Raw genomic sequence first — 16,038 nt, forward strand, 5'->3', positions numbered from 1 at the left:
GTAGTAGTCTGTGCTGTAGATGTCTCTGGACATACCGAAGTCTCCGATTTTCACCACCAGGCCTTCTCCCACCAGACAGTTGCGTGTGGCCAGGTCACGGTGGACGAAGTGCAGCGACGCCAGGTAAACCATGCCTGAGGCGATCTGGGCGGCGATCTGCAGCATCTGGGGCAGAGTCAGCTGCCCCAGCGCGGGCAACTTGGACTCCTCCAGGATCCGAGCGTCCGGCCCGGGAGCTCTGTGGGGGAAACACAGAAGACAGGGACTAGTTATGTTGGTCGTTTAAAATCGCCAGTATAATGTTTTCCAGCATATTCAAGTAACTGTTAACTTCAGTTGTTATATAAATGCTATTTATATCAAATATGACTGAAAAGAAATTTGACTTTGTAATTTAGTGCCTTGAAATTGGGTCTGAAACTCCGCCTTCAGGAAGTCATCACAGCATCACTCCTATATTAATGTTGTTTTTAATCAGTTTCACTGATTAGTAGCTCGTATAATGCCATCTTGCTAATTGCTGTCGGCTAGTCTGAAGGAGCTGAATGGGGAAGTCGCTGCTTCATTTCATTTGAAAAAGGTGAGAGGGACAACTTCACTCAGCCTCATGGATGAACCGTTTTATTTAAAAGATTTGCAATAATTTAGAAAAAGTGAAACATTTTAGATTATTCACACAAAGAATGAAGTTTTAAACCCTTTATTGCCATTAATTTTGATGATTTTCTGCTTACAGCTCAAGAAAACACAACATTTAAAAATATAACAAATATTGCTTAGAGGTTGCTCCTTTCAAAATCTGCCAAACGAACCTCAGCTGTTTTTCAATGCACGTTGGGAACCTGTATATTAAAACACATAATAGCTACTGTTATATGTTTGTATTTTAAGAGCGGAACCTGAGAGCCGTAATAAATGCAGACAAGGTCATGTGGGCCCACATGGCTGAAGAACCTGCAGGTCCTTGTACTGATTCATCAACTATTGGCTGTTTATGATTATGAAAACACTCAGATTGGCCTCTCAGCGTATTTGTAATTACGGCACCAACCTTGGGTCACCTGAGGGACAATGACCTCAGCGAGCAATCTGCAGATTGAACACTTTCAGTCACATCCAGTCCGAGCCCCCGGAGCGCCACAGACGTGGTCAGCACCGCCGCGCCACAATAAAGCCATTTAAAGCCGATGCTTAATAGAAAACACGAGGCTTGTAATACGCCCACAATTGATTTGCAATAATGTAATTCAGAGATGCAGAGCACATTAACGCGCTGTTGTTTCTGCGGATCATGAACACCCACTCTGACATCCAACTGGCTAAATGAGCAAATCACAGCTGATGTGTCTCCATGTGTCATCCATCCATCCTAATCTCTCTCCTCTCCATATTACAAAGGAAGTTGTCTATACAATCACTATTAGTTTAAAAGGCAGGTGGCAGGGTGGGAAAGCAGCTGCACCGTGGGGGCTCTCAAAGAACTCACCCACTCTGTTTTCTGGAAATGTGATTTCGAACCGTCCCTGAACATACATCTCAGAAAAAGCCTGTGTGAATGCACACACACGTGTGTTTTTTTGGACGGAGGGGTGGCGTGTGTTTTCATTTCCAGTCTGTCTCCTGTGCAGGACACCCGGCGATCTGTTTTAACCCCGTCTGCTCCGATACTTTCTCAGATTGTTTCCAAGGTGCCAACTGAGCTCTGATTGGTTCAAGTCCTTCTGTTGCTTTCTAAACCATTTATCAAAATTTAAGCTTTTCTGTCAGTATGTAAAACAGCAAAAAGTCATTTTGTGCATGACCTCTCAGATAATAAACCAGTTCAACTACAGCAGACTTTTCTGCTTTTGCTCAAATGTTTTTCTTTTTTTATCAGTGTTTCTTAATACAGAAAAATCTTCTGAAGATTAAATTCTATCATTTTTATTAATACCGTTTCGCTAATAATGACGCTGCCCTCGACCTTGACTTGTTCTGAATCCCAACCTGGAGCTTCGGGTTTATTTAGCTCACACATTATGCAACCTAACATGAGCCGAGCAGATAAAATGATATTCTATCACTCGATCCTTGAAGCATAAACTGAGTCTAATTATTGCAAAACATGCAGAGGAGTTGAGATCTTTCTGGGCTTTGACTGACCTTCCTTGTACAGTTCTTAGGTTGAGAAAAAGGCAGATAACATTTCTGCAGATCCCACACATTCTAGACACAGCCTGTTTAGACTTTTAGCTTCAGGCGGCCCTACAGAGACCGTTCCCCATAAAGACAATAAAACCTAATAAAAACCTGACAGCCTGTGAAGTCACCAGCTCTTCTGGGAAACTGAGAAAAACACTTTTGCACAATCACAACAATCCTTCTCTATTTCTTTCTTTTTTTTTAAATAAAATAAAATAAAATAATGTCTGCAAATACATACACATATTGTCCCTTAGTCCTAATTTTTATGTTGATTAAAGTTTTATGTTTACGCTTTATGGATGTCCACTGAGTGCTTGATAACTGAAGACATTTATTTTTCTGTGTAAAAAATCTTAACCAATAAAGCTGATTGTGATTCATCAAATGCAACAAATGCTTTCATATATAAATAATCAATCATCTTTTAATTCTTTAATTTTTTTTTCTTTTATGTTACACATTACAAAGAAAAGATTTAAATTGGTTAAAAAAATCAGCAGGTTAGAAAAAAACTCAGAAATGACATTTTTCTAGTTTTATTTTATTGAAATGTGGCTTGAGTTCAGCAGTAAAGTGAATTTTGTTTGAAAATGAACGAAGCAAAATAACACGATTTGCACAAAGACATGTGGGAATGTTTTTTCCACAAATGTGCCAAACAAAAGCTTTGTTTTCCAAAAAACATTTCCAAAATTCATAAAGATTAATCTTCAGAAGAATCACAAATCTGATGAAAACGAAAGAAAAAAATTACTTGGATTTTCTTTTTCCTTTCAAAGAATTTTATTTAACAAAACTATTCTGGGTCATCTGGAAAAAAAATCAGCCAGTGTTTGGCATATTTTCATTGCTAAAACACAAAATTGACACAAATTCAGATTCAGACACACATTAGTCTGATTATAACTTATATATTTGTTAGATTTTCAGTCTAAATATAAAATCAATGCACCCATTTCCTCAGGATATTCAGATTTAACAACAACAAAAAAAAACTGAAAAAGAGGAAAAAATGTCCAGTTTTTCCTCAATCAAATCCGGATGTCAAGAATAAAATAACAGTAAATAGATGCTGCTGTTCAAGGACTTAAAAATAAGACAGAGGTTGTGTCTACTGTTTAAGAAAAAATCTGAATATTACAAAAAAAACATGGAAAAACCTTCATCACATATTTCTCAACATTTCTGAAGGGTTTTTAAGCAACTTTTAAAGCAGCTATTTATGTTGAGAATAAGACGAAACGCAGAGAATTTCATTTGAAAGACGCGGTCAGAGGGAACCTGAGTGGATCCACGCCAGCGTGGGGCCTGCCATTACCTGCAGGAGAGTCTCAATGCATGAATCACATACATTAGAGCCGTGAAGGCTTGATATGTTAATGGAGCCGGTGTGTGATACAGTGACAGGGTAAAATAAGAGAAATAAGAGCTGGAAACCAGGGAGCTTCAACTTTTGAAACGGCAACAAGAGCAAAGAAAATACAATTTATATGAAACTCCTTTTGCAATTGTGCCTAAATGAACCTTCTGTAGTAATTAACAAGAAACGAAAAGCCTTTGGAAAGTTGCAAAAATTAAACCTCTATTCAGACAAACATACTTTTAATTTAGAAGTCTTATTTACAGACAAAGCAAATCAGCCGTTTGACCGTTTGCAGAGAAGAAAAGAATCAGTTGGAAAACGGAAACAGCCTTCAGTAGATTTTCAATCTCCTCATTTCCTCTCAAATTAAAGTTGTGTATTTTTATTTTTTTAACCTGGAAATTTAGAGCAAATATCAAATGGATTCAAAATAAAAAATGAGCCAATATTTCACTTTATGATCATTTTACAGTATCAACATGGTTAACCACAATTAACAGACACTGATGATATTTTAGAATTTGTTTTATTTTTTCTGTTTAAACAGTAAAACAAATATCTTAATTGTCCATTTAAATATAGATTAAAATTGACAAAACAGGCTTTATTGTTTGCTTCCACTCATTTGGTCTTAATGCAATAGTTTGTTTTAATCTGTATAATTTTGAAATGTTTGATTTTTATTATTTTGCACGCAGAAAAAGAATCCTACTGAATAAAAGTGAAATTAGAAACCACTGACCCAGTCTGCAGACCACAAAGGAAGGACTTCAAAAACCTGTATTTTATTGAGAAGTGTGGAAACACCTGTATGTCAAAGCTAATGCATGAAATGTCATATTTAAAGGGGCAGAAAAAAGTAACTTTACGGTTAAAACTAATTTTTCTGTTTCTTTTCTGCTGCAATGCTTGAAAATGTTAGGACCAAATGATCCACGATGAGTCTATTAGTTATGTTTTGTGTGAAAAAGTCCATTGATCAGACAGAAAACATTCAACCTCAGCCACAGAAAATTCTTTTGAGCTTTTTTCCTAAAGATTACAGTTAGGGGACTAATTTCTTCTTCATTCATTTAGCAGCATTATTATTCCACCAATCCGCTCAGCCTTACTGTACATGATGAAAGGCATGATGGCTGTGTTCCACTTAGCTGCTTCAGATTCAGGCTCCTGTATTGTGAGAGCAGACTTACTGCTGGGAAACGTTCCTACTGTGCTTTTCCCTCTCTGACACATTTGCCATGAAGGCGTTGCTGCTGCCTTTCATCCAGTACTTTTAGGGGTCTAACATTAAGCAGCATGAGGACCAACAGTTTGGGCGGCGGAGACTCGGCGGCCCACTGCAGAGGCGGGATGTGTGGCCTTACCGAAGGAAGCGGTTGAGGTCTCCGTGTCTCATGTACTCAAACACCATGGCCAGCGGCTCGCCGTCTGTGCACACGCCGTAGAAACGCACGATGTGTTGATGCTGCAGGACCGTCAGCAGCTCGGCCTCCCGCTGGAAGTCCTGCCGCGTCGACTCGTTGGCATCCTTCAGAGTCTGTGAACAACCAAAATAAGACGCTTTCTGTTACATCATAGTATTACTTGACCTTTTGCACTTATAGGATCATTTTTTGAGGGTGTTTTTTCAAATACAATTAAATAACACGAGCCTGCAAATGTGTTTATGTTTAAGATCATTTAAAAGGTTAGTTTAAGCATTTTTCCTTTATGTTTTTGTGCAATGTCTGAATGAATTGTCACAGAAAATAAATACACTTATTACAAGGTCATTGGAAGATAAGCTGACTTTTGTGAATTCAGTTATGAGAAAGATAAATAAATACACTGCTTCTATCACATTTAGTATGAATAATACCTATTTTAGGATTAAACTATGTATTTAAAACGCTGCAAGCTAACTTGAAAATTATAATTTTTCAGTGAAATTATAATAGAAATGTGTAAGAACATGCCACAAATCAGTGATGGGGTTTTAAGGCATCAGACCAAAGGAAGTCTAAAGAAAAAATAAAATAAATTAGCAACACAATGCCCAGTGTTTGAAAGCTCAGGAGGGTAAACAGCTCTGGAGAATATTTACTGTTTTGACTTGTTTTACTTTGGGATTCCTCAGGGCTTTATTACTGGAACACCTTCACTTTATTACCTGATCATCAGCAAAAAGGATTGGGAATTAATAAAAGAAACTAAGAAAGTTTCAATTCTGCTGAAAATTTGTGATCTACGGTCAGAACTGGTGGGAAACTAGCATATTTCAATTTCACCACTGCTTGACTTATTTTGATACGATTTGTTGAAATGAACTTATTTAAATTTAATTAGCTTCTGTTCCTTGTACTGTTTTTCACCATAACTTGTCCTGTTTCTGAGCCAAGAAAGCTCTTAATAAAATAATTAAATATTTTTTTAAAGTAGTTAAAAGATTTGTCTTATAGGAAGAAATGCAGTCTGAACGTTAAGGGAACACTCCCAGAATGACGCCTTTCAACGCCTTGGCGAAGGTGAGTAACAGCGTATTGTAAGAGCTGATGTGTGATTAATGCACTGATAAATGAGAGCAGATGCGTATTCCATCATCTCCTTGTATAAATTTTTCCCTCTGTGGTTTTCATTAACCTGGTGTAACATGAGCTGGGTATAAAACCACCTGACAGCCTTTTAACAACGAAGGCTCACTCTAAAACCACGAAGTATTATTCCAGCAATGCACTGGAGCAGGAAACAGCTTTAAAAGAAGTAAAGTCGACTTTTATTGGGTATTATTTTATTTACTTGTCAGTACCTAAAGAAGATAAGTTATGTACTTATCTACATATATGAAGAGACATAAATAAAGCAAGATAAGACTAATTTATGAATTTATTATTGCTAAGTTATCCAGTCTCAACTGGAATTGGGAACTTTTGTTCAAAATGTTCTAAAATGCATGATGACTTTTAAAAAAAAAAGTTTGCTCAAACTTCATGTAAGGCAGTATAAACTTGTTAACTAATGTCCTGACTGTGAACATGAAGACATTCAGGTGAGGAGCTTTTATCTCGTGGCTATTTCAGAGAAGCTAACAGAAACGAGCCGTTAGGTAGCGTCACATTTATACTCCAGGAAAACTGGAAAAGATGGATTACTGCTAAGAAATTGCTAGACATTTTAATCAATTTATTAAAAAGTCACAAAAAAAGCTTCCATGTATTTTCTTTCAGGTCTGGAAGAAAACAACTGCACTTTTGCTTCAACAATCCTCTGAACCAGGATGCCATTTAGAGAAGAACCAGGACTTCTGAACACCAACTGTAACTTTGTTGCAGCAGGAAAAGAAACTTTCTGTTTTCTTTACCACAAACAGCCTGTTTACCGGCGGCTCCTCTGCTCGGACCACATACTAACGGCTGACATTTTCACTGCTGCTGCAGATGTTTAGAGCACATTAGCTGTTAAATTGCCTCTGAAGCGGCGTAGGGGACGATCTGAGATTTCCTCACCTTAATGGCAACCAGCATCTTGTCGCTGTCGGGGCTGAGGTTCGCACACTCTGCCAGGTAGACTTTGCCGAACGCTCCTTCACCTAGCTCCCACTTCAACACAATGTCCTGCCGCTTAATGTGCTGCACACCTGCAACAACAAGAAAGAGACACAGCTGTGAGGGAACCGTTGCTGAGATCTGTTGATCCAAGCCAAAGCAAGTTTTCATGAGCTACACTCTGGCTAAAGCCTGGAGCTGATCTGTCCGAATGTTTTCAAACTTCCTTATCCTCACAGGGAAAAAGTACCGATGTATCCCCTAACTGTTGTTATACGTTTATCATCTTCAGATGTTTCAGATTATGAAATTAATTTTAATATTAGATGAAGATAAATAAATTTGTTTACAATTGATGATTTAATTTAGGGGATAAAAACTGATCCAAACCAACCCAGTCCTGTGTGAATAACTTGAACGTTTATGCCACAACGTCCTTCAAGCATTTCTGAGATCTGGAAATTATGGATTATTTTTTTTATCTACTCTTCTTTGCAAAATTGTTTCAAGTCAATAACACTGTAGGGCTTTTGAGCAGCTTAGGGTCATGCCACGTTGGATTTCCTATCCGATCCTGAGGAAGCCAAATGTTACCACTGAAGCAGACAGGTCCGGTGTTTCACACCCAGTCCAAGTTAAAACATGTTAAAACATACCACAGGCAACTAACATATCTAGTTACAGGAACAATAATTAATAACATAGCAAGCTAAATATCTAGGTTATAGCTAAGTATTTAGATAGTAAACTAAATATTTAGTTTCAAACTAAATATGTATTTAGCAAGCTAAATATTTAGTTGATATGCAAAAATACCTTGCCAATAACCAAAAGTGGACTACCAAAGTAAAAGTTGGGTCTTGCGAATCTTTAATTAAACTCCTGCTACTGTGACTGATTCACTTCATCATTGTTTCTTTTCCTCTCAACAATTACAACATCTCAGTTTAAAATGTAGGATGAGCCGCTTAAATGGCAACACAGACGTTTATGTAGAGATTCACAAGACCCAGCTCTTATTTTGATAGTGAATTCTGGTTATTGGTATGTGAATTTGCATATTTGGTAAATATTTACCAAATATGCTAGCAGTTAAATATTTAGTTTGTGAACTAAATATTAGTAGTACTGAACAGGCAGCAGTCTAAGCAGAGAGGTCCAGCGTCTCTCTGCCCAGTCACTTGGACGAGCTCTCCAGCTCCTGGGTTGATCAAATTTATGTCCACTTCATTATTTCACTCACATATGGCTGCTAATCACCACCCTAAACACATTTTAGATCTGATAACTAACTTGGAAAAATTGCTAACTAAGGACATGGTGAGTAAAATAGATCTGGATGTTTTTTCGTTTCAAGTCTAAGAGGGATTCATTTTTCAACATTTTGACTCATTATTTCTTCTGAAGTATAAGCAGATTGCATTGAGAGTGCTCACACAGCGAGACAAAAACACACCTTGAGAATCCATCTAAGCTACTTATCTCAGAAACTATTTACTAATGAATTAAACAGAGTTCTAATAAGAGCGGATGTATTTAATAGTTATTGAGCATAAATCGCACCGGCACTTACACATGTCTTTGTCCTTGATGATGCCACAGAAGTACTGCGGGTTCTCCACAAAACTTGATAAACCAGAGTCTTCGTCGGAGGAAGGCGGGCTGGTCCCGAAATTCATGAAGCGGAGTGAGACGGCCAGGTCATCCTCCTTACCGAGAACTGATGAGCCTAATGAAACACAAGAGACAAGCATGGCTGCGGATACATGACACCTAATCAGTCTCCAACCTCTTTTGATTGCAGCAGCCAACAAAAGAAGCAATTCTGGCCCAATTTTTCCCTTCTGAAGGACAAACATACTCCACTACCAACTTGGCAGCCCAATTGTTGGTGCCATGGTGACAGATGATGACAAGCTCTAATAATCACCATCATCAACCATGCAGCAATCAGGCCACATTGAACTGGGGGAAAAATGACCATACAGGAAGCCTGGATGGTTAGCAACACCTGACTATGGCAAAGTATTAAAAGCCAAACAAGTGGGACCCAAATTGTGAAATCCACTCAGCAAGGCAAACCACAGAACCCCCAGAGTCCAAAACAGAAGAAAATGGAACAACAACGAGGGAGCCCAGAGGAGATGGAGGGAAGGAAAGAGGGAGCACGGTCCACTTAGGCAATCAGGCACACTTAGGAGCTCTGAGTGAGGAGAGAAAAGGGCGGGGTGTCCACACGGAGCTAGCTTTTCCTCGATCCATCCATCCATCAATCCGTCCATCCATCGTTTTTAATGGCTCTCACCACGTGGCGGTGGGCAGCGGAGGTCTACGCTGTAATTAAGGCACTTTGCCCAACAAACAAACAGCAGCTGCCTGTGTGCAAAGTTACATCACAGTGCAAGGCTGTATTAGTCCATTATGTCCCAAAAAACACAACCATCTCTGATTCCAAACTGTAGCTTTGTGGAAACTCTGAGAAAAAACCTGAAGAAAAATTTTAACTTTGAAGAACGAGAACAAATTTAATGGCAACAGAACGAGACTTTTTTATGTCTAACAAAATTTCATAAATCTGTTCACTGATCAAAAATTAAACATTGAATTTATGAATTATGCATTTCAGGAAATTATAACATTGACTTATTGTAAAAAATATATGTGTTTTAAAAATGGCTGTGTATTTTTAAGTGCTTTGGGCTGTTTTAGAAGAGAAACAAATGGAAGTACATAATGTGAATTTTGCATAACAGATCCCCTTTAAGGTGTCAACATGTGGTTTTTACTGCCTTGCAATTTAAAGAACCCACTTACGATGAATACCAAACTTGGTTTGCTGACCGCACTTGTTAATGATCAAAACTGTGATGAGCAGAAAGATGCAGGTGAAGACAGCGAGGCCCACAGCAACAGAGACCTGCCAAATACACAAGTTACACAAAATAAACTGGAATGGTCCAAATCTAAAAAGACTCTTATGTTCTCAGCGAACATGATGGTGACACGTACCACAAACACCCGACTCCCTGAATTCTCTGTAATGTCCACAACCGGTTTGTTTGATGGACCTGAGAGATAAAATACACTGGAAGTTAGTACTGAGAAGATATACAGAAACTTTAAGGAGTCATAGTCAGTTGAGAACTTACTTGGATACCCATTAGAGACTAGCATGAGGGATGCAAGAGAATATAAAACATATTTAATGCAAAATAAACTTAGATTGGTAGACCAAAAAAAAAAAAACTCAATAAATGGTGTTATAGTTGGAGGCACAAGATTAAAGCAAATCTATATGTGATCCCGATTATCTAGTTTTTGTTTGACTCTAATACAGCTGTTAGTTCAGATCGATCATCAGTCACACTGTTTTTACAGGAACTCACCAATAATGATCCCCTCTGGATCACCTTGATCAAAAGGATTTTCCATAAACATCCCGAAAACCGTGGCATTTTCCCCTCCGAGCTCGTTCACCGCAACCAGAGTGTAGTTTCCGTTGTTCATGTGGGTCGGCTTGTCTAAGGTTAGGCAGCCATGCTTCACTGACCCGTCTTTCGAGTCCGCGATGAACTGTATGAAGATGAAGTAGTTTTTTTTGTACGGTTCTCCATTGAAGAACCAGGAGATGTACGGGTCAGGATTCCCGTCCACGACGAACGGGAAGCACCAGTGGTGGTGCTTCACGGCGTCCTTGAAGAAGATGATTTTGGCTGGAACTGCAGGTTCAGATGAGGTAGGAGACAGAAATAAATTTCACTTTTATCCACTCTTTATATTTTAAGTCATTTTGAAATAATTTGATCAACACTTTTCCAGATTTCCTGATGACGTTTCATGGTTATATTTGGACTTAAAATGTTCTGGCTCTTCAGCTGGTGCAAGTTTATTTTAGATTTTCAGAGTTTTCAGAGTTTTGTTAAGCAAAGAGACGCTCAATAAAACTCCTGTTCTTATAGTTCAACCGCCATTTGTATGAATTAAGACTATGGAAACAGTCTTAGCAGTAAGCTAATATACAGTCTTCTTCCTGATATTTATTGGCAGTTGGCAAAAAACGTGAAGTAGCACTACCGCCACCTACAGGTCTGGACAACATGTAGTCTTCGGATACAGCCAATCAAAGCTAATAGGGGAGTCAGCAGGTTGAGTGGCATTTTGACTTCCTATATCAATTATCTATTGAATATTTTAAATATGCCTTATAAAAAATGCAAATATGCAACTTTTCTGCAATTAATTTAAAGATACATTGGACAGAAAAATATTGAAACATGAATAGGGCGGAAAGTGAATTGTAAAGCTAAACTAACTGGAGAACAACACAGTAAAATGTATTAAAAGTCAGCATGAGTGTCCTTCCAAATGCCTGAAATCAAATAGTTTACTGAGCTTAATATCAATCCCGGATGTCAGTTTGTTTATGGTGACATTACACAAAAATTTGAATTTCATCTTGAGGCAGATTGTTGCAAAAAACGTCACAAATACACTTTTATTTTTCAAAATATATGGATTATTACTCAACTTTAAAGTTAAAAAACACAGTTGAAATCTTGTTGAGTTCGTCCTGATTCAGGTTTCCAGATATAGCTTTCCAATACTTTTCATCTGCTGCAATTTTTTTTTTAATTATTCATTTCATTCAATACAAAGAAAAAAAGAAAAAAAAAACATCCTAACAGTTTTTAATATACAAATTTTTTTTTAAAAAAATACACCTCCATACATACATACCTACATATCCATGTGTATACATTTCACAAATATACACACTTACAAACATACTACATATGTATTTGAAAAAAATGAAATGAAAGGTAGCAGAAAGAAGAAAATAATCTTATAGTATCTGCCCCTTTTTCTCAACTATGGATCAAAACAAAAAAAACAAAAAAAAATTTGATTTGTCTTATGTGACAAAAAAAGAAAACAAAGGAAGAACAAAAGAAACAAGGTCAGTCATCAATCTCAACTGAACGATACTATACTCTGACTTTATACTATTTCATACTTCTTCAAAAAACCAATCTTTAACTTTCTTTTAAACATGGGTAGTGATTTAGCATTTTTAACATCGTTTTGTAGGTCGTTCCACAGTTTGACTCCTTGTATCGAAGTACATCGTTCTTTCAAACAAGTTCTGAATTTGGGTTTCTTAAAAATCTGTGTCCCCTTAAGATTATAACTACTCTCTCTCTTTTCAAATTTTTTTTGGATGTTTAAGGGTAATGTTTTTAGGTGTGCCTTATACATAACCAACAAAATATTATAATCAACTAAATCATAGAATTTCAATAACCTCAAATTACAAAATAATGTATTTGTTGAATATTTGCCATGTTTTCGAGCAATAATTCTTATTGCCCTTTTTTGCAAAACAAAAACCGATTTTATGCTAGTATAACATGCCTTTCCCCATACCTCAACACAATAGACCAAGTGTGTAATGCCGGCCTTCTAATCCCGTATTTAATAAGTTTTTTGAGTAAAATGCTGTGGTCAATCGTGTCGAATGCTTTCTTTAAATCGACATAAATGCTGGCACAATATTGTTTTTGATCAATAGCAGTTGTTATTTGTTCCATCAGTTCCATAAGGGCCATTGATGTCGAGTTTTTGGCTCTAAATCCATATTGACTGCTACATAATATATTATTTTTGTCTATAAAGGTATCTAATCTATTTACAAATAGTTTCTCCAAAATTTTTGAGAACTGTGGTAACAACGATATCGGTCTGTAATTACTAAACATACATTTCTCACCATTTTTGTAAATGGGAATTACCTTTGCTATTTTCATGGCGTCTGGAAATTTTCCTGATAATGACAAATTACAGATGTAGGTGAATGGTTTAATTACATAAGACATAATTTCCTTTACAAAATTCATATCCATATCTACCCAATCCTTTGATTTTTTATTCACCATTTTGTTTATGATACTCAGTATTTCTGTCTCATCCGTTTCTCCAAGAAAGATGCTGTTTGGACAACTCCCAATTTTTTGGGAATTTAGTCACCGATAAACAGTTGCACAGAGCTGTAAATGTTTCCATTACTTTATCATCCAGAACACAGTTGCACACTGTTCGTTCCCTCTGAGTTTCCATGAATCGATGCTCTCCATCTGAACTGCAAACCTTTGACGACCTGCCATGAATAATAAATCCTGGTCGTCGTCGTGCTCCCAACCACAAAAACTACCTGGAAGCTCTATGCATATGTCTCCTGGACTAGAAGTTACAGGAAATGGCCCCATTTAGATCGAACGCAAGCAGAGACCCTTCACTTCGCCCTGGAGATTGTGCTGCTCTTAACCTGCAACTCTGACCCGGAAAGTGCTGTTAAAAGGGGGATACTGGCCCATGTGCCCCTTTATTGCACTGCAGTGGAAATTACTGCTATTTATCATATTTGACTAATCAATCACTGGCAGTCTCTTCTGATCTTAAGCTACAGGGGATAAAATAAAGGCTATTATTATATTTAATTTAGCTGCTGCTTGTCACACCTCATTTCAGATTTAGACAATGAGCTAATTTAGATGTGCCACAATTAATTGTGGAAAAATTCCTGTCACAGCACGACTGACTCACTTTAATCTTTGCTCATGTCAACTTTTCATCACCATTTTTTTTCCTTTCGACATTTACAATATTTCATCTTAAAACATACAACAGTGACTACACCATCTCACTTCAGGAGTTTATATAGAGGTTTGTAAGATTTTTCTGAGAAGACACTTCCATTTATCAGCAAGTGAATTTTTGTACATTATCAACACATTTACTTCTGAGCTAAATATTTAATTTGAAGCTAAATATGTAGCTTAACAACTGCCCAGAGGGCATTTAGCTCGTCCAGGTGGGCAGATCTTTGTTGGTGGGCAAACACTCAGACTGAATCCAGCCAGAGTAGCATCAGAAAGTCCTAGAGTGCTACAAAAAGCATGTATCTCTGGTGAGACTTGCTGTGGGATATTTGTTTCATTTGTGGCAGATGTTTGCATATATTTGATCCTGTAAGCATAAATGTAACTCTTTATATATATTACAACTAAATCAAACTTATTTTTTAAAAATCATGAAAGTTAGATGCTGCATTATCCTTCCAAACTGATAAGATGTAGAATATATAATTAAAACACTAAAATGATGATATTTGTGTCCGTAGTAAGTTTGTGTAACTCCATGAAAGTGACGCTGCAACTTGGCTGATTCAGAGCAGGGATGCTATGAAAAGAAAGCCACATGTGTAGCATGAATCAATGGCACGAGGAGCCACTCAGCAATAAACTCCCACTGTTCTGGGAGGTAATTAGAAGTAATTAAAGGGCCAGCGGTTCACGAGTATCTGTCCACCATTGGGCCTCATGTTGATGGATTAGCGGCACTAACGCATTTACAGACTGCCAATCACCGTGGAAGAAGCGGTTTTCCGGAGTTGGGAGGGAAAAGTCCATTAGCACCAGCTTAAATCAGATCTGAGGGCGGGTTATCCGCCCCATTCTTCTGAAGTTCATTATCTGTCCCTTGATGCTCATACAGCTGATTGGCGCCCCTGTCGTTTTGGCTTTATTTTCTAATGAGTGTCATTGAGTTGGAGATATATGATATTGTTTGGGTCGTATTTGCAGTAATGTATTGCTAATGCACCTGACTGTCTTCTGTGGGACTACTGGCTGCTGTTGCACCTTGGTGTTGCTCACCGTCCAGATGCACTAATGCATCTGAAAGCGGAAAACAGCAGCAGACCCTCAGAGTCAAGCTCCATCTGTAATTTAAAAGTGCAGAATAGATAAGGTGGTGGAGTTCTTAAAGAGCAAGATGAGGTAAGTTCACCTTCCTTTGTCCTCTTATTGGATCCCTACATTAAACGCCAAGCTGTACCTGCAGCTCTTCACTCGTATTATTTTAACACTTCTCACCAGTCGCCGGTTTGAGTGGCAGAGGACAGAGAGCTCCATTAGAAGCATGGTGCGTAGGTACCCATATTTGTAGAGGGGGCATTTAGAAGAAATCAGCGCAGTGCATTTCTCTTTTCTACAACCGTCCACCCCGCCTGCACAACAAAATGATCCCAGTGTGCTCTCGCCCTCGCCTCCATTAAGGCCGTCGACTTGCATTGAGCTCGTGAGCTTTCAGGAGCGCAGCGCTTTATTTCACAGGCACTTACACTCAATGTCCAATTGCACCATCCCCTCGTTGGGCCCAGCTTGGTTCTCAGCCTCACATGTCAGGTTGTGCATGTTGTCCTTGAAGGAGACGTTGGTGAGAAGAAGCACCAGAGTTAACGTGGAGCCCGTGATTATCTCCTGCAGTAATCAAATGACACAGAGTCATAAAGACATATGGGTCACTTTTAGAGAAAGGAAAGTTGTTCAAGAGAACATTTAATTTTGTTCTGACAGCAGCAGGAGAAAGAAGTTATAATAAAAACATTTTTCTGTAACTGAATTACAAAAGACAAATGTCGCTTTTTGAGTCATAACATGTTTTAATATTACTGATTAATAATTATCTTGAACTTTTAACCTGCACCCTCTGTGATTTAAGACCCAAAACATGACTTCAAGCAATGTTGTTTTTTTCATTAAAATTTGTACATTTCTATGAATGTAAGTTTAAGTTATTGTTTTGTTGTTTCGTCTTAGTTGTACTGCATGCAGCCTTGTTCACTTTTCTAAGTCAATTTTCTCCCATGAGTGACCAATTATCTTACCTTATCTTATTAGAAACAGCTTTAGCAAATAATCCTAAATGCATCATTCCTCATTCGATTTAAAATACAAAGTCAAGGTTTTTTTGTTTTTTTTTGCAAATTTCTGAAATCAGCTTCACACAGAGGGAACATATTTTCTGCACCTTGTATTAGCTACATCCGTTCTGACCAGATTAGGACTGTTCTGGATGATCTAGAGTCCTGATAGCGTGTACGAGTTTCTGAATGTCACTTCTGCAGAG

At 37.8% G+C, this 16,038-nt stretch overlaps 1 protein-coding gene across 1 annotated transcript in view; it reads right to left on the minus strand.

Moving 5' to 3' along the window:
- The window catches only part of ntrk1 (neurotrophic tyrosine kinase, receptor, type 1), a 46,185-nt gene that overhangs the window by 8,315 nt on the left and 21,832 nt on the right, over positions 1-16,038 (minus strand). The window contains exons 8-16 of the mRNA XM_016680936.1: positions 15,251-15,389; positions 10,458-10,790; positions 10,221-10,238; positions 10,081-10,139; positions 9,886-9,988; positions 8,645-8,800; positions 7,033-7,163; positions 4,915-5,087; positions 1-238 (exon numbers count right to left, since the gene is read on the minus strand). Of these exons, the coding sequence (XP_016536422.1) occupies positions 1-238; positions 4,915-5,087; positions 7,033-7,163; positions 8,645-8,800; positions 9,886-9,988; positions 10,081-10,139; positions 10,221-10,238; positions 10,458-10,790; positions 15,251-15,389 (1,350 nt within the window). The remainder of the gene's footprint in view (positions 239-4,914; positions 5,088-7,032; positions 7,164-8,644; positions 8,801-9,885; positions 9,989-10,080; positions 10,140-10,220; positions 10,239-10,457; positions 10,791-15,250; positions 15,390-16,038) is intronic.

The sequence above is a fragment of the Poecilia formosa genome, unplaced genomic scaffold, assembly GCF_000485575.1.
Source record: "Poecilia formosa unplaced genomic scaffold, Poecilia_formosa-5.1.2 Scaffold263, whole genome shotgun sequence".
NCBI classification, from domain to species: domain Eukaryota; kingdom Metazoa; phylum Chordata; class Actinopteri; order Cyprinodontiformes; family Poeciliidae; genus Poecilia; species Poecilia formosa.